Source organism: Thalassophryne amazonica, chromosome 18, assembly GCF_902500255.1.
Source record: "Thalassophryne amazonica chromosome 18, fThaAma1.1, whole genome shotgun sequence".
NCBI lineage: Eukaryota > Metazoa > Chordata > Actinopteri > Batrachoidiformes > Batrachoididae > Thalassophryne > Thalassophryne amazonica.
This window is the reverse complement of record NC_047120.1, coordinates 31253850-31273550: the sequence shown is the minus strand read 5'-3', so window position 1 is coordinate 31273550 and position 19701 is coordinate 31253850. Positions and strand designations below refer to the sequence as shown.

The 19701-nt window shown below is 45.3% G+C and overlaps 1 protein-coding gene across 1 annotated transcript in view; it reads left to right on the top strand.

The window, feature by feature from the left end:
- LOC117531623 (thrombospondin-2-like) overlaps positions 1–19701 on the top strand; it is a 73844-nt gene that overhangs the window by 37781 nt on the left and 16362 nt on the right. The window contains exons 16-19 of the mRNA XM_034194774.1: positions 7030–7257; positions 7348–7478; positions 10070–10210; positions 15234–15331. Coding sequence (XP_034050665.1) covers positions 7030–7257; positions 7348–7478; positions 10070–10210; positions 15234–15331 — 598 coding nt within the window. The remainder of the gene's footprint in view (positions 1–7029; positions 7258–7347; positions 7479–10069; positions 10211–15233; positions 15332–19701) is intronic.

Sequence of the window (19701 nt, the reverse complement as noted above, 5' to 3'; positions counted from 1 at the left end):
TTATAATCAGGCAAATAATGTGGAATATTTTTCAATATGATTGGAGCATCTTTTAATTTTGACTTTGATTGAAAATTCAAGTGGCCAATCATTTTTTTTTCAAAAGAGGATTGTCTGAGGAGTATTTCTGTCGAATCTGATGCTTTTATCACCATTTGCAGGATTCCCCTCTAAATATTATCTTATCCGCTGCACTAAATAGCCTGCCTGACAGTATCTGGCCTGATTACCGTAGACAGCTTGTGTCTGTAGTATACTTAATACATGCCACTGACAAAAATGACAAGTCAAAGATAAGAGCATTGTGCTTGTACAGCGCAAGCCTCCGCCATCACTAGTTTATTCCATAAATTTTTACCTTAAAAAAAAAATTTCAAGGTCAAAGTCCTGTTAGAAGTGGCTTTTCATAAGGTAGAATACAAAAAAATATAGATCAAAAGGGCTTTTCAATGTTAAAATCAAATACTCGATAAATCTGCAATACAGAGCAGATGTTGTTGTGTGGGCCGCTGAAGAGGAGGTACTGCTGGCCCACCACCGCCAGAGGGCGCCCTGCCTGGAGTGCGGGCTCCAGGCACCAGAGGGCGCTGCCGCCTTATGGGAGTAGCCTGGGTGACAGCTGTCACCCATCACCAGACACAGCTGTTCCACTCAGCACAGAGGTATATCAGGAGGACGGCGTCTCCACCTCAGTACCGAGATATCGCCTAAGACTGAGGTAATATTCTCTGCATTTATATTCTGAACAACCAGCTAAACTTGTTAATCCTTTTCAGGACTGTTGACTACTGATAGCTTCATTGCTTGGATAAGTACTCACCTTCCTGCTGTACTTTGACAAGAGGTGGAGGCGGCTTCTCCCCTCTCCGTTACTGGGTGCGGTCGCATCCACACCTGTGTGTTGTTGCTCTCTCCCGCCAGCAGTACCGGATCCGACGAGCGGAGGCAGTGGCCACCTGGGAATTCGGGACTTGGCGGTTCCAGTATTTCCAGGGTTCGGTGGCAGAGGAGATCTGGGTGGTTCCGGTTCGACTGAGACGGACGTCTCCTACCTTCGAGCCTGCCCACACGACACCAGCGGATTCGACCCCAAATTGTGATTGTTGTATTTATTGTGCTCGTTTCACAATAGTAAACCTTGTTATTTACCTTCTCCATTGTCCGTTCATTGCGCCCCCTGTTGTGGGTCCGTGTTCCTACACTTTCACAACAGGATATCTCGGCCAGCGTCATGGACCCCGAGGGGCGTCAACCGGCTGTTGAACGGCCAATGGAAGACCAAGGCGCGGCGGAGGCTTCGGGAGGGGTAATCGGTGAGTTGCAGCGGATCCTCACCGCTTTCACCTCTCGGATCGATTTAATGCAGCAGCACGTTCTCCTAAACCGCAGGGTGGAGGCTCTCGCCGCACAAGTGGAGGCGCCCCCCTTCGGGCGCCGCTGCGGCTCTCCCTCCCGAGGACCCTGCGCGCGAAAGTGACGTTCCACTGGTCGTTCAACGGTCCCTTCCTCCGTCCCCAGAAGCATACATAAGCCCTCCAGAGCCGTACGGAGGCTGTGTGGAGACGTGCGCGGACTTTCTGATGCAGTGTTCGCTCGTCTTCGCACAGCGTCCCGTGATGTACGCGACTGATGCTAGCAAAGTAGCTTATGTGATAAATCTGCTTCGCGGGGAGGCACGCGCTTGGGCTACAGCGCTCTGGGAGCAGAACTCACGGCTCCTTCATACATACGATGGGTTTGTACGGGAGCTCAGAACGGTGTTCGACCATCCCAACAGAGGAGAGTCCGCTTCAACCGCACTACTGTCAATAAGACAGGGGCGTCGGAGCGCAGCTGCCTATGCAGTCGCCTTCCGCATCGCGGCGGCGAGATCCGGCTGGAATAGCACTGCCCTCCGCGCTGCCTTTGTAAACGGACTGTCACTGGTCCTAAAAGAGCACCTGGTGGCTAAGGACGAACCGCGGGATTTAGATGGGCTCATCGATCTAGTCATACGACTCGACAACCGGTTAGAAGAACGCCGTCGGGAACGAGGCGAAGGGCGTGGCCAGGCACGCGTCGTCCCTCTCCCTTCCGGGTCCGATCGAGCTCCGCCCTCCCCACGCTCCTCTGTTCCTGCGCTCCGTGTGCCTATGGCTCCCCCTGCTGACGAAGCTATGGACACGAGCAGGGCAACATTTAGGGCACCTGGAGCACAAAGGAGGCGGGCCCACGGAGCTTGTTATGTTTGTGGCTCGAGTGAGCATCTCGCAAACGACTGCCCCGAGCGGTTAAACTCCAACGCCCGCCCCTAGAGACTGGGCCAGGGGTGGGCCAAAATATTCACGTGGGACACACCCACATTGCTACACGACTCCCAGTCACGATCCTGTTTGAGGATTCAACCCTGAAGGCCCCAGCACTGGTGGACACGGGCTCTGAGGGGAATCTGCTTGACAGTAGATGGGCCAGGGAGATAGGGCTCCCTCTGGTGGCTCTTACCTCGCCTGTGCAGGTTCGGGCGCTAGATGGCTCCCTACTCCCACCAATCACACATAAGACACCTCCAGTAACTCTGGTGGTGTCAGGTAACCACCGGGAGGTGATCGAGTTCTTTGTGACTCAGGCCACCTCCCGTGTGGTTTTGGGGTTTCCATGGATGCTTAAGCACAATCCCCGGATCGATTGGCCGTCCGGGGTAGTGGTTCAGTGGAGCGAACCTGCCATCGGGAGTGTCTAGGTTCCTCGGTTCCTCCCGGCTCCCAAGCTAAGGAGGAGGTCCGAGTCCCGCCCAATCTGAAGGCGGTGCCGGCGGAGTACCATGACCTCGCTGACGTGTTCAGCAAGGATCTGGCTCTCACGCTTCCTCCCCACCGCCCGTATGATTGTGCCATTGATTTGGTTCCAGGCAGTGAGTTTCCGTCCAGTAGGCTGTACAACCTCTCACGGCCGGAGCGTGAATCAATGGAGACCTACATCCGGGACTCATTAGCTGCCGGGTTGATCCGGAATTCCACCTCTCCGATGGGTGCTGGTTTCTTTTTTGTGGGTAAAAAGGATGGCGGGCTTCGTCCATGCATTGATTATAGGGGGTTGAACGAAATCACGGTTCGCAATCGATACCCGTTGCCCCTGTTGGATTCGGTGTTCACCCCCTTGCATGGAGCCAATATCTTCACCAAACTTGATCTTAGGAATGCGTATCATTTGGTTCGGATCCGGAAGGGAGACGAATGGAAGACGGCATTTAACACCCCGTTGGGCCATTTTGAGTACCTGGTCATGCCGTTCGGTCTCACTAATGCTCCCGCGACCTTCCAAGCATTGGTAAACGATGTCCTGCGGGACTTCCTGCACCGGTTCGTCTTCGTGTATCTGGACGATATACTCATCTTTTCCCCGGATCCTGAGACTCATGTCCGGCATGTCCGTCAGGTTCTGCAGCGGTTGTTGGAGAACCGCCTGTTTGTGAAGGGCGAGAAGTGTGAATTCCACCGCACTTCTTTGTCCTTCCTGGGGTTTATAATCTCCTCTAACTCCGTCGCCCCTGATCCGGCCAAGGTTGCGGCGGTGAGAGATTGGCCCCAACCTACAAGCCGTAGGAAGCTGCAACAGTTCCTCGGTTTTGCTAATTTCTACAGGAGGTTCATTAAGGGCTATAGTCAGGTAGTTAGCCCCCTGACAGCCCTGACCTCACCAAAAGTCCCCTTCACCTGGTCGGATCGGTGCGAAGCCGCGTTCAAGGAGTTGAAACGGCGCTTCTCGTCTGCACCAGTTCTGGTGCAGCCTGATCCTAGCCGCCAGTTAGTGGTTGAAGTGGATGCCTCGGACTCAGGGATAGGAGCGGTGCTCTCCCAGAGCGGGAAGACCGATAAGGTCCTTCACCCGTGTGCCTATTTTTCTCGCAGGTTGACCCCCGCTGAACGGAACTATGACGTCGGCAATCGGGAACTCCTTGCTGTGAAAGAGGCCCTCGAAGAGTGGAGACATCTGTTGGAGGGAACAGCCGTGCCATTCACGGTTTTCACTGACCATCGGAACCTGGAGTATATCAGGACCGCCAAGCGGCTGAACCCCAGGCAAGCCCGCTGGTCACTGTTCTTTGGCCGTTTTGACTTCCGGATTACCTACCGTCCCGGGACCAAGAATCAGAGGTCGGATGCATTGTCCTGGTTGCACGAAGACGAAGTCAAAACGGAACCGTCGGATCCCCCGGATCCCATCATCCCGGAGTCCGCTATCGTGGCCGCCCTCACCTGGGACGTGGAGAAGACCGTCCGGGAGGCCCTGACCCGTGTCCCGGACCCCGGAAACGGACCAAAGAACAGACTATACGTCCCACCAGAGGCTAGGGCTGCAGTCCTGGACTTCTGTCACGGTTCTAAGCTCTCCTGTCACCCAGGGGTGCGAAGGACCGTGACAGTCGTCCGGCAACGCTTCTGGTGGGCATCCCTGGAGGCCGACGTCCGGGACTACGTCCAGGCCTGTACCACCTGCGCCAGGGGCAAGGCCGACCACAGAAAGACCTCAGGGCAGCTACAGCCACTGCCCGTGCCTCATCGCCCCTGGTCCCACATCGGTCTGGACTTCGTCACGGGTCTCCCGCCGTCCCAGGGAAACACCGTCGTCTTCACGATAGTGGACCGTTTCTCCAAGGCGGCCCACTTCGTGGCCCTCCCGAAGCTCCCAACGGCCCAGGAGACAGCGGACCTCCTGGTCCACCACGTCGTCCGTCTGCATGGCATACCATCAGACATCGTCTCCGATCGCGGCCCCCAGTTCACCTCACACGTCTGGAGGAGCTTCTGCCGGGAACTGGGGGCCACGGTCAGCCTCTCGTCTGGGTACCACCCCCAGACCAACGGGCAGGCAGAGCGGGCGAATCAGGAACTGGAGCAGACACTTCGCTGTGTGACAGCCGCGCACCCGACGGCCTGGAGTACCCACCTGGCCTGGATCGAGTACGCCCACAACAGCCAAGTGTCATCAGCCACCGGCCTCTCCCCGTTTGAGGTGTGCTTGGGGTATCAGCCCCCCTTGTTTCCGGTGGTTGAGGGAGAGGTCGGTGTGCCCTCGGTCCAGGCCCACTTACGGAAGTGCCGTCGGGTGTGGCGTGCCGCCCGCTCTGCCTTGTTGCAGGCCCGGACGAGGGCGAAGAGACATGCAGACCGGCGGCGAGCCCCGGCCCCCAAGTATCGTCCTGGGCAGGAGGTCTGGTTGTCCACCAAGGACATTCCTCTACAGGTTGACTCACCGAAACTCCAAGAATGGTACATCGGACCGTATAAGATCCTCAAGGTCATCAACCCCGCCGCAGTGAGGCTCCAGCTTCCGGCCTCACTGCGGATCCATCCAGTTTTTCATGTTTCCCGGATCAAGCCCCTTCACACCTCACCCCTCTGCACCCCGGGTCCGGCGCCGCCTCCTGCCCGGATCATCGACGGAGCACCGGCTTGGACTGTCCGCCGGCTCCTTGATGTCCGTCGGATGGGCCGGGGTTTTCAGTATCTGGTGGACTGGGAGGGGTACGGACCCGAGGAGCGCTCCTGGGTGAAGAAGGGTTTCATCCTGGACCCGGCCCTCCTGGCCGACTTCTACCGTCGCCATCCGGACAAGCCCGGTCGTGCGCCAGGAGGCGCCCGTTGAGGGGGGGGGTCCTGTTGTGTGGGCCGCTGAAGAGGAGGTACTGCTGGCCCACCACCGCCAGAGGGCGCCCTGCCTGGAGTGCGGGCTCCAGGCACCAGAGGGCGCTGCCGCCTTATGGGAGTAGCCTGGGTGACAGCTGTCACCCATCACCAGACACAGCTGTTCCACTCAGCACAGAGGTATATCAGGAGGACGGCGTCTCCACCTCAGTACCGAGATATCGCCTAAGACTGAGGTAATATTCTCTGCATTTATATTCTGAACAACCAGCTAAACTTGTTAAACCTTTTCAGGACTGTTGACTACTGATAGCTTCATTGCTTGGATAAGTACTCACCTTCCTGCTGTACTTTGACAAGAGGTGGAGGCGGCTTCTCCCCTCTCCGTTACTGGGTGCGGTCGCATCCACACCTGTGTGTTGTTGCTCTCTCCCGCCAGCAGTACCGGATCCGACGAGCGGAGGCAGTGGCCACCTGGGAATTCGGGACTTGGCGGTTCCAGTATTTCCAGGGTTCGGTGGCAGAGGAGATCTGGGTGGTTCCGGTTCGACTGAGACGGACGTCTCCTACCTTCGAGCCTGCCCACACGACACCAGCGGATTCGACCCCAAATTGTGATTGTTGTATTTATTGTGCTCGTTTCACAATAGTAAACCTTGTTATTTACCTTCTCCATTGTCCGTTCATTGCGCCCCCTGTTGTGGGTCCGTGTTCCTACACTTTCACAACAAGATGTGGCCAGTTTGCACCGCATTGTCACAAATGAGATTGATTGCAGCACGTTTGAGATGTAATGCAAAATATACATCAATGTTAAGTTTAAATGGCCACAAAATCTGTACAAGTAATTGAGGTCAGATCTGGATCAAACTTTGTCAGTTGATAATGATACTGTCCTACATAACACTCTCACATATACGAGAAATTCTACCTTTTTTATGAGTTATGAATTTTTGAAAATTGGTTCAATGTTAAAGATAGAGATTTTTCCAAATTTCCAAAGATTTTTCCTGACTTTGACCTATGACCTTAAAAATTGAATCAGTTTTTGCCGATCAGGATATAAATCCTCTGTAAAAATGTCATAACAATATATGAAAAATTGTGGGATCCACGCTGTTCACAAACAGACAAACAAACAAGAATGAAAACATAACCTCTGCCCAACTTCATTGCTGGACTTAAATATACAAGTGGATTTAATGTGATGGGGGTAGAAATCACAAAAATAGCTCATATCTTCAAAATTTCACAGTAGTTGGTTTTGAAATATGCAAGCCAAAAATTTATCAAACAACCAAAAGTGTTCAGGATGCAAAATCTTTATTGTCCAGTATAACTGATGATTGGTGACCTTTAAGCCCTTTTTGCTCACTTAAATAAATACTTAAACTCACTCTCGTAGGTGACGGGAGTGGAGACGCATGCTATGATGACTTTGACAACGACACCGTTCCTGATGCATTCGACCCTTGCCCTCGGAACCAGGACATCAGTTCCACAGACTTCAGGAAGTTTCAGGTGGTTCTGTTGGACCCTAAGGGCACCACCCAGTCGGACCCACTCTGGTTGATCCGCAGCCAGGGTACGGAGCTGCTGCAGACTGCCAACTCAGACCCTGGTATCGCTTTAGGTGAGACACCCAGTTAGAACTGTCCAAGCATTAAAAAGAAAATCCTGCAATGTGCCTTGTTATATCCTGTCAAATATCCCGTTATGCCAGGATATGACAAGTTCAGCGCTGTAGACTTCAGTGTGACATTTTATGTCAACACCAAACGAGATGACGACTATGCAGGCATCGTGTTCGCTTACCAGTCCAGTCGGCGCTTCTATGTTGTCATGTGGAAACAGGTGAGGCTTTCATTTTAATGAGCGAGATCAAATCTGATTAATATCGGCAACAGTTCCCTGACACCAGCAGGAAATGTTACAGCGTTGTGATCTTAGAAGATTGACAGTAAAGGTAGATACTCTGGGTGTAGCAATTAACCAGTATGTCAATACATGGACCCCTGAATCGATCTAAATGCACCATGAACCAATTAATGCCTCAGTTTTAACTTAAGCTTGTTTCTCTGCTACTCCCATGTCTTCAAACTCATAAAAATTCAAAGGTTGCCACAAGGTTCTCATGAGATTGGTCACAGGAACATTTTATCTATGCCTGTGAGGTATAAACAAAAACATGTCCCGTAGTAGGCAGTATAACAGATAAATGTACCCATTGCAACTTACTGTTCAATGTGTCAATAGTGTCATACCTACACTCAACAAAAATATAAACGCAACACTTTTGGTTTTGCTCCCATTTTGTATGAGATGAACTCAAAGATCTAAAACTTTTTCCACATACACAATATCACCATTTCCCTAAAATATTGTTCACAAACCAGTCTAAATCTGTGATAGTGAGCACTTCTCCTTTGCTGAGATAATCCATCCCACCTCACAGGTGTGCCATACTAAGATGCTGATTAGACACCATGATTAGTGCACAGGTGTGCCTTAGACTGTCCACAATAAAAGGCCACTCTGAAAGGTGCAGTTTTGTTTTATTGGGGGGGGGGGGGGATACAAGTCAGTATCTGGTGTGACCACCATTTGCCTCATGCAGTGCAACACATCTCTTTCGCATAGAGTTGATCAGGTTGTCAATTGTGGCCTGTGGAATGTTGGTCCACTCCTCTTCAATGCTTGTGCGAAGTTGCTGGATATTGGCAGGAACTGGTACACGCTGTCGTATACGCCGGTCCAGAGCATCCCAAACATGCTCAATGGGTGACATGTCCGGTGAGTATGCCGGCCATGCAAGAACTGGGACATTTTCAGCTTCCAAGAATTGTGTACAGATCCTTGCAACATGGGGCCGTGCATTATCCTGCTGCAACATGAGGTGATGTTCTTGGATGTATGGCACAACAATGGGCCTCAGGATCTCATCACGGTATCTCTGTGCATTCAAAATGCCATCAATAAAATGCACCTGTGTTCTTCGTCCATAACAGACGCCTGCCCATACCATAACCCCACTGCCACCATGGGCCACTCGATCCACAACATTGACATCAGAAAACTACTCACCCACACGACGCCACACACGCTGTCTGCCATCTGCCCTGGACAGTGTGAACCGGGATTCATCCGTGAAGAGAACACCTCTCCAACGTGCCAAACGCCAGCGAATGTGAGCATTTGCCCACTCAAGTCGGTTATGATGACGAACTGGAGTCAGGTCGAGACCCCGATGAGGACGACGAGCATGCAGATGAGCTTCCCTGAGACGGTTTCTGACAGTTTGTGCAGAAATTCTTTGGTTATGCAAACCGATTGTTTCAGCAGCTGTCCGAGTGGCTGGTTTCAGGCGATCTTGGAAGTGAACATGCTGGATGTGGAGGTCCTGGGCTGGTGTGGTTACACATGGTCTGTGGTTGTGAGGCTGGTTGGATGTACTGCCAAATTCTCTGAAACGCCTTTGGAGACGGCTTATGGTAGAGAAATGAACATTCAATACACGAGCAACAGCTCTGGTTGACATTCCTGCTGTCACCATGCCAATTGCACGCTCCTTCAAATCTTGCGACATCTGTGGCATTGTGCTGTGTGATAAAACTGCACCTTTCAGAGTGGCCTTTTATTGTGGGCAGTCTAAGGCACACCTGTGCACTAATCATGGTGTCTAATCAGCATCTTGGTATGGCACACCTGTGAGGTGGGATGGATTATCTCAGCAAAGGAGAAGTGCTCACTATCACAGATTTAGACTGGTTTGTGAACAATATTTGAGGGAAATGGTGATATTGTGTATGTGGAAAAAGTTTTAGATCTTTGAGTTCATCTCATACAAAATGGGAGCAAAAAAAAAAAAAGTGTTGCGTTTATATTTTTGTTGAGTGTATTTGGGACAGCAATGGTATGCTATGCTAACATGCTGATGTCGGCTTCATCTTCTGGGCTTCTATATTGCAATTTCTGCTACTGTATGCTGCACCGCCCTCAGTGGTGAACAAAAGGTGAGCAAGGTGTGGCAGTATAGTAGTAAAAACCTGAAACATGTTGGAAAGTAAGCAATACCACTTCTAACTTCTAATCTATTTTATCATGAAAAATAAATCTGACTCATTACACATTCATTGGTTCCATTGTGTCTATGTATCTAGATATGTATCAGATCATTTTGTAATGAGAGATGCGCACGTCTAATAGATATATGTTGGTATCTACAGGTGTTATTGTACTTAGAGTTAAAAAAGGAACTATTCTCATTATTAATTACTTATAAACATAATTCTATGGCAATATTTGAGAACAATATAATGAATTCAAACCACGTATTGCCACATTAAGGTTTCCCCCCTCTCCTACTGAATAGTGACAGCCTTCAGCCATGTGTCACTTCAAACTGATTCTTTCTTATCCTTTAAATCCTGTCATTGTGAGAACAGGTATCCCAGGCCTACTGGGAGAAGAAGCCAACCAAAGCTTTTGGTACTGCGGGACTCTCCATTAAACTGGTCAACTCTACCACAGGACCAGGAGAGTATCTCCGCAACGCCCTGTGGCACACCGGAAATACCAGACACCAGGCAAGAATCATCTCTTATTTTCGAGCGGGTTTCCAATTTGTGTCACACACCTGATAAATTTATAGTCTGGAATGTGGGATCTAGTTCAAGGCATGCAGGGGTGATTCTTAGACTACGGGCACTTATTATGTCCTTTGATCATATTGTATGAAAAACAGAAAAAAGGGGAAATTTCACACTTTTATAGTTATCTTTACAATGAAAGTGTGTTAAAAAATTTGTTCTAGTAGTCTATGATGACTTTTTCACCTTTTTTCAGCATCATTATATGCAAATATTGCCGTTTTGTGCTTGTCCCACACCCAGACTTTTGATCTTCAATGATAAAAATGAATGGTAAAGAAAAGTTTTTTCTAATGTTTTAAAATATCTCTGAATAAAATATCAGTAAAATAATCAAACATAATTGGGGTATTCAGTGTCATACAACTGTTGTGATTTTTTTTTTAAACAAAATGTAGTTGTCCCACACTATTGCCGTAATTTCCACCACAACACTGTAATGTCCCTAAACAGTTTGTATGAAAGATTGTTTGGGTAGTTTCTATGGAGATAAACAGTGACATCAGAGCACATGTATATAGCGCCAAATCACAACAAACAGTTGCCCCAAGGCGCTTTATATTGTAAGGCAATGGTGTGATGGAAATTACATACATCATCAAACACAGTATGATTAATTATTAATCACAATACACTTCACAGATTGCAGTTAGTCCAGAACGCTGCTGCACGCCTCTTAACTGGGAGCAAAAAACATGAACATATTACACCTATTCTTGCGTCTTTGCACTGGCTCCCTGTTAATTTTAGAATTGATTTTAAAATTTTATTATTTGTTTTTAAAGTTTTAAATGGACTGGCCCCACAATATATTGTAGACCTCCTCCAAATTTACTCCCCAGTGCGTGCTCTGAGGTCTGAGGGCCAGCTCCAGCTTGTGGTGCCTAGGACGAGACTTAAGACCAGGGGGGACAGGGCCTTCTCTGTGGCTGGGCCCAGACTCTGGAACGCTCTGCCTCTCCACGTTCGAACAGCCCCCACAATGGAGTGTTTTAAGTCTCGTCTGAAGACCCACTTTTATTCTCTGGCTTTTAGCTCTGCATGAGTTGTATGGTCCTCTGTTGTCTTTGGCCTAGTGTTTTATTTATTTATTGTTTTATTGTTTTTATGTTTATTTATTTATTAGTATCTGAGTGGGTTTATTGTTTTGTATAGTTGTATAATCATTTTTATGTGCAGCACTTTGGAAACTGTTCTGTTGTTTAAATGTGCTATATAAATAAAGTGGATTGGATTGGATTGGTGGAAATTACATTTACAAGGCCAATAGTGCCCGTAGTTAAAGAATCACCCGCAGATTAATTTTATTTATATTTTCATAAACTCCATTATAGACCATCACTGTAATATTTGCCTCCAGGTATGTTGGATTGGTCACAAGAACTGTGGTCCTAGTTAACCTAGAGGTCCAGATGACTGCAGACATGTGGACTCAGTTATGCACATTTAAAAAGACTAAAGTGTCACCCATAGACATATTTGACTATATTCTAAGTAGCATCACTGAATGCCTTTTTTTTGTTTGTTTGTTTTTTGTGCTTGGGCCTCACTGCAGTTGATCGTTTCATGTCCCTCTACTATATATTATGTGTGGCATTCATAGGCTTTTTAAAAGTAAAGGCATGTGTCCTATAAAATGTGGTGAACGGAACGATAAATGACTCCATCCCCTCCCGCTTGTTAACACAAGAATTCAAAAACAATGCAGTCATATTGTGCATTGCTATATTAAACGGCCACATGAGGGCAAACTCATTAAAATGTTTTAAACTTTGATGCACCTATCAGTTGAAAAAGCGACTTTGTTTTGCTTATGTAATATCCCACAGACCTGTCTTGCGCCTGCTGCACACTGCCACCTTCTGCATAAGCAGTGCACACTAAATGGACGATTTAGGAGCACATGTTGTTGTCAGGGAGAGAGTGAGAGACCATTTCTATACAGAATTCAGTGATGTAAACTTACTTTCTGATTGTATCAGAGTGATTACATTTTAAAACTCAAATAACATGGTGATATCGCTGCACATCCAAACAGAAAGGATTTCAGATTAATGAAAAGGGAAGTGATCGCACAAGGTAATGGGGTCAACGTGAATGGGGTCAGAGAGAGACAGAGAGAGAAAGCGCATTTCTGTGCAAAAACAATATTTTTCTGATTAACAGTATCTTCTCAAACTCAAATCAGACGTCCACACAACCCTACCGAGAAGATTTTGTATAGATGCAGCCAAGGCAGGTACTTCTTCCTTTACTTTCTATTTCTATCAACACATGTGGTTGACGTTACATGGAGCTTGAAATTGAGCTTGTTTGTCAGTTTCATTCATTTCGAAAGTCTAGCTCTGGTGGCAATGAAGGCCATCGCTGCTTCTCACCAATATCATCACAACATGTCTGATGTAAAATTAAGCCCCAGTCTCCAGTACTTATAAATGAAGCTACCACAGAAGTGAAAAAAAAACCTGCAATTCCTCTAATGCCCACAGGACTCTGGCCTCAAAAGTGAGTCATTTCCCATAACTTAAGGGCATTAGTAAACATAAACATTTATAGTCTTGTATACAAAATGATTTTGGTTTCTCCAGATAGCTCCCACCTTCATGGCAACTGTATGATGGATGATTTTTTCCCCCTTTTTCATTTACATAACTCAGTTTAAGCCATAAATTTATGAATAATTATGAGCGTGGCTGGTTTGAGTGAGAGCTGTGCACTGGGAGAGGACTCTAGTCTCCAGAACTGGTGTTGCCAATTTCCCTACTTTGGTGCTAGATTTAGTGAAATTTTGGCCTTTCTGAGTTACTAAGAGAGAGGACCCTGAGGAAGATGTGACTCTCACATCAAAACGTCAGTCCCTTTGAACATTTTTTTTTCAGCACCTTATTAAAGACTTTTTGCACTTATTTCTGTGCTGCACCAGTTATTTCTTCTTTTTTACTAAAAATCTTATTTGGCTAACAGCAACAAATCTGGTAACTTTCATTCCACACAAACCAGTCATTTTGTAAATATTTAAAACAAAATTATAGCTATGTAGTCCACACCTGTCTACCAGGAGTGACTTCTGATGAGATTTATTTATTTTTTGCCAACACTGGCCAGAACCCCGCAAGGAGTGGCTGCTAGCTGCTTATGAGTCATGTTTGTCCTTTCTAAACATTTTATTACAAATATCTGAGATAATATGGTTTGCTGTGTGGGTACCGGTAACAATGGATCATCTAAGAAGTCCAGTATTTCTGTTGATTAAAATTTTAGTCTTATTTAATTTCTGTTAGCATTGTTACCAGGTATTATATAATGGCTGAGTGGATCCTTGTCATTTGATTGGTGCTTTGCGTGTCACATGCCATGGATTATTCATCCCATTTGTGTTGCATTGCATTTAGTGTGCAAATATGGTTCCATTTACCTTGAAAATTTAGTTCCATATGTTTTGTACGACACGATTGCACGCTGTGAACCCCGTCCATGCACACACTAGTGGGGGCGGCATTTAGCTAAACATGGCAGAGTTTGTTTTACTGACGGACGACGATTTGAACGAGCTACTTGACGGTGCTAATTCTTCTAACACACACACACACACACACAAGTCAACTACACCATAAGCTGTATGGAGGCATGAAGAGCTGTTGGTATCAGGTTTGCCGGACAGAGACGTCTGGACACAATTGCAGGACTCAACAAAACAGCTCTGGTTTGTAAAAATGTTTACTGAAATATTCAGTGGGGTCCAGTACACAGCAAGGCAGTCCAAGATAAGCAAACAAATCCAAAACATCAGGCGTAAGGCGTGGTCAGTATAAACAGGCAGGAGGTCAAAACACAACATGGTAGCAGGACTAGGACACAGAAATCAGAGCTGGAAACATAGGAACAAGACACAATGATCTGGCAGAGAACTAGTGCAACCAGTGAAGCTTATATACACCCTGGTGATGAGCTACAGATTGGAAACAGGTGCGTGGAAAACTCCAGAACAGCATGTGGCCCAGACAGTGTGCACGGCCCACCACCAAGCACCAAGACAGACACAGACGAAAGAGATATGGAAAGACAAAGCCCAAGCAGGAAAAACCCAACAAGAGAAATCACACACAGACAGAACCATCAAACTAAACTAAGCAGGATTAAACAGAGCAAACATAATACAAAAGTCCAGATCATAACAGGATGAAAACCTGGACAAATTTCTGATGCAATTTTTTTGCTGGACTGAGGAAGTACACACAGTACAATTGGAAGTATCACAATTATTTTTGATCTAATTGTTTTTGCAAGTTGACTGAGAACAATTTTGGACTCCTATTTAAAGTTTGTGTTGGACTGTTGATGCCAAAGCAGCAGTGGAACACCAAAATGTACATCTGTTTTCTATTGTTTATAAATAAATAAAATATCAAATGACAAGGATCTATTTTAGCCATTATATAAAACAAATAATGAATGTTTTTACATTCTTTCAATGGAACGAATATTTAATTTGGTGAAAGATGGAATGTTCCATCTTTCACCTCATGAAATATTTGTACCACTGAACTCATAAACATTCATTATTTGTATATCGGTAACTTGGTGACATTAGGTCTGCTGATATGCCAGTCAAGTTTTGTCAAAATATGTGCTAATCAAAGACATAAACCAAAGTTAGCTTCTTAGCCATAGCTTACTTGGGAAGTCCAAGATGGGGGCATGTTTGGGCTTCAACTGTCCCACCCAGGTCGCAGCGGTCTCCCCACATGCTAACGCTTTGCCCTTTTATGGGTTAGCCAGGAGTTAGGTCGAGTGATGCACTGTCAAATAGGTAACATCCAGAGCAGCACTTTTTGTCCAGTATGTTCTTCAATCTATGCTTAAAATACATCGTTATTTCCTAACATTAAGCCATATTCTTTTACATGTTAATATAAAGTCGGAACATTCCCATTCATGGTGACCTCTGTTTTTGTTTCAGGTGAAAACACTGTGGCATGACCCCAAAGAAATCGGCTGGAAGGACTACACAGCTTATCGCATTCATCTCATCCACAGACCCAAGACTGGTTTCATCAGGTGAGGTGACGTGTTTGACCCACTTACCATATTTGAAAGAAACAAAAATGCAAGCAGCATTGTCCTTTAAAGTACATCACTCCAGTGTCCGTGGTGGTTTATTGGTGCATCAGTCGCTGCATTAGTACTCCCTCAATCTGTGAAAATCACATTCACAACCACCACAGAAGGAAAACTTTCACCCGTCGATGTTCTCCAAAAGATTTTATTTGGTCATAACAGTGTAATTTACTGTTTTGTGCACCCAATTCTCCTTGACCTGTCACATCCACCTCTACTTAGTTCCATTTCTCAGTAATGGACTTCCAAACATCCTCAGGCAAGGAGTTTGGTGAGCACTTTAAGTACAGGCAGAAAAAGCAATATCAAAAGCAACAGTAAGGTTTCTTTTTTTTTTTTTTTTTTTTTTGAAAAACTGAGTGAAAGATGAGGCTGAAGAAAGCTATATGTGAAGAAACCACCAGCAAGGGCTTAATTTTATCCCGAGGACTCAAATGATCTCCACCTCCTCTGCGATCAAACTGTTAATTGATGGAGATATTTTCTGCTTGAAAGTGAAGGACATATACAATGTGAAACAACTAGTCTCAGACAATGAAGCTGTTTTCAGTGTTATTTGTCTGTCAAACTGTTAGTTGACAAGCGAGCTCACAAATTAGATGCTGAATGCATGGATGCTGATTACAGGGTTAGATCAATCAAGAATTATCCTCAATCATGTGGTAGTTCCACCAGTTTAGTTGTTTCCTTTAATCAATTATCAGTTAACCCCCTACCACCCGCCTCATTTTGGCTTGTCAGTATGACACAAATAAAAAGTGAAATTTCCCATTGGGATATACAGGCTTAGAAGGGGTTAAATATATGATTCTGTAACTGAGTATTTTATATGGATTAAATTTTTCTTTAGTATGTGGATAATGTTTAAATTATTGTCAGACACATAGAAAAACATCAATATACAACCTTGGTGAGGTTAAAAGATCACCATTCAAGATTAAAGAGGAGTTATCAGGATCAAAGATGAGAACAAAGTTCAGCAATCTGGATCGAAGGTCAGGATCAAAGTTCAGGACCAGCAAACAAGATCTAAAGACAGGATCATTGAAGGGTTATCAGGATTGAAGGTTAGCAGTCAGTATCAAAGAAGAGTTTTAAGGATCAAAGAGCTGTAATAAGCATCAAAAGATAAAAATTTCAAAAACTATGAAATCTGGATTTAAGGCCAGGATTAAAGTTCAGCAATCATGATCAAAGTTCAAGACAAAAGATTAGCAAACAGGATCTAAGGACAGGATTTAAAAACAGAGTGATCAGTAGGTCAGCAATCAGAATCAAAGAGGACTGATCAGGATCACAGATCAGCAGTGGTGGGTACAGATATCCAAAAAATTAACTTTGATAACAGATAACCAGATAACTGAAAAGTTATCTTTGATAAAGATAAAATGATAAACCACCCACAAATGTATCGGAAGTTACAGATAACCGATAAATTCCAGTATTGTCTCTGGTATACTTGCAACTACTAACAAGCTGATTTTGGGTTTTAACATCACGATCACTTTTGGAAACATCAAAAACGACAACAGACCCAAACAATGAGTCAGCACTTTTGTCTTTGAGCATCCTGCCCCCTGCTGGAAGCTCCAGTTTATTACATGGCTTCCAGCACAGACACAACTGAGAGGAGCCAGAAAGCTCAACTCTCTACTTAATCACAACAAGGCCGTCAGGCCGAGGTCTTGGAAAATAAAGCAGTGCTGAGTTATGGTTTGGTGTATAAAGAAAATGAATACTGATAGAATAACTCCATTAATGTCAATTCTGTCATTTGTGCAAAGGTAAGATATAACATATATCTTTTAATGTTGAATAATGCACTAATTCTGAAATTTTGTAACAAACACAGACAGATAGCATTCTGGGTAAAATGTGCCTCTGCTAACACTGATTGGTTGATGTAAACCAACACGTTAATGTGAGGTGTGTCGTGTGTTGGTGTTTACAGATAAATGTGCGTTTGTAAAATAGGCCATTTTTTTATTTGTTAAAAAAAAAAAAAAAAAAAGAAGCCAAGTTGTAATTAGATAACCGTCTGATATAACCGGTGTCAAAATAAATAGAACACTGCCATGATCTACTGGTGCCAGTGCGAGTTTTGGCCCTTTATCAGCTGATTTTTCATTCATGCGAGAACTTTTTGGATCGCACAGTTTCAGGTTAATCGCGCGTCCTGCATCGTTTAGTATACATGGAGTAACGAGCTGCGTTTAACATCTCACGACCACCTCCTGATCGGCGATCATACGGTCAGATGAAAATCAAACCTGTTTCATATTCTGATCGGCCGTCTTCAGGGTATCCCGCTGCTGAAGCGCTACAAGAGCCCAACCTCTCGCACTGTGCATGTGCAAACACTGCAGACCTGTCTTGTAATGTTTTTTTTTTGTTCTTTTTTTTAAACTTTGATGTTTCCCATCGAGAGTTTTTGTAAATTAAGTTTGAAAAAATCTTCTGTTTACGTTTTGCTTCTGGAAACACGAGTCCGACGTGTGGTTTTTGAACGTACAATGTGTGTGAGAACATAAATCAGGCGCTCTGAACTTTTACACCGTGCGGTTCTCTGGTACAGTGTCTGCCCAGCTTCAGTCTGAATACTGCCATGAACACTACTGGCCAGTAGATGGCAGCAGAGACCTTGAAAACTTGCAAACACAAAATTCCAGATAATCTGTGTTGCTACTTGCTACGTTTAAGATGTGTGGAATTTAATAAAAGCAAACACAATAACAACGCCTATAAACCCAGAGAATATATTCACAAGAGTTTTAGGCACTAGAGTTTAATGCTGTTGTCCTGATCAGAGTGTCTCAAATGCATTCTCCTGTCATGAACATACTGAGATTACCCTATCACCCATAATGCACCTGGACACAGCATGTCCACACTAAAACCTTAAAAATTAGCACATTACTTTAAAACTAAATCATACCAGGTCTGTTAGAAAAGTATTGTACCTTTTTATTTTTTTCAAAAACTATATGGATTTGATTCATATGTTTTTACGTCAGCCAAGCTTGAACCTTCTTGTGCATGCGTGAGTTTTTCCATGCCTGTCGGTTGCGTCATTCGCTTGTGGACAGGCTTTGAGTGAGCACTGCTCCACCCCTCTCGTCGTTGTTTCATTGCGAGGAAATGGCGGAATGATTTGGGCTTTTTTTCCATCAGAATTTTTTCAGAAACTGTTAGAGACAGGCAGCTGGAAACCATTCAAAAAATTTATCTGGCTTTCGGTGAAAATTTTATGGGCTTCACAGAGAATAAGGAGTGTTACTACAGCTTTAAGGACAGCCCACAATGGCGCACGGAGCAGCGCCGCGCTCCGAGCCGCCATTGAGAGGCAGAAACCACCACATCATTTCTAAACGGATCGCTGTGTGGAGCCGGGACCGCCGTGTGCAATTTCTCTGGTTATCACAAGAGCTGGACATCAGCCATTTTCCGGCAGATTTCACTTTTAACAAGAGATTTTGGAAAGCTGCGCGGAGGCTTCGCGCGTCACGACCGATTCGCTTATGAAGCGAGACAAAGGAACACCTCTGTTTCTGAGTGTTAGAGGACAAGTTGGGACATGCCCAGCTCTCCACAATTTCTCTTATACTCACTCGACTGGTAAGCACTGAAAGCCGAGATAGGCATGTCCCAAGCTTGGCTGACGTAAAAACATATGAATCAAATCCATATAGTTTTTGAAAAAAATAAAAAGGTACGATACTTTTCTAACAGACCTCGTATATCTGATATTTTCACTTTATAAAACTTTAGAAGTGATGTTAATTTAAATAACTTGTCCGAAATAAGTTTTGTTAAAATTTGAACCATAAGTTAAAAATGTATGCCTCTGGATGACTTGGGTGATATTGGCCGCGTATCAGTATGGGGTTAAAAGAAATTAGCTGTTTTTTGGGTGTGGGGGTTTTGGTGACCACTTCTCCTTTGCCTGCAGAGGATAGAGCGGTTTCTTCTAGAAGCAGCTCTCCTGTTTGTAGAGGGTAGAACTACACATCCGTTCACCTTTGTTTACCATGTTAACGGTCTAAAAATTATCGGACAAAAATTTATCGGAAGATAATTAGTCCGATAATGGTTTTCAACGTTATCTGAAGAGATAATCCGAGAATGAAAACATTATCTTCAATAATTATCGGTTATCACAAGTGTGCCCACCACTGCAGATCAGTAATTAAAGAGAAATGAATAGGTCTAAAGTTATGATCAGGATCAAAGGTCACGTCCAAAGATTAACAAAGAGGATTAAAGTTCAGCTATCAGAACCAAAGATGAGACTCAAAGATCAAGATCAGAGA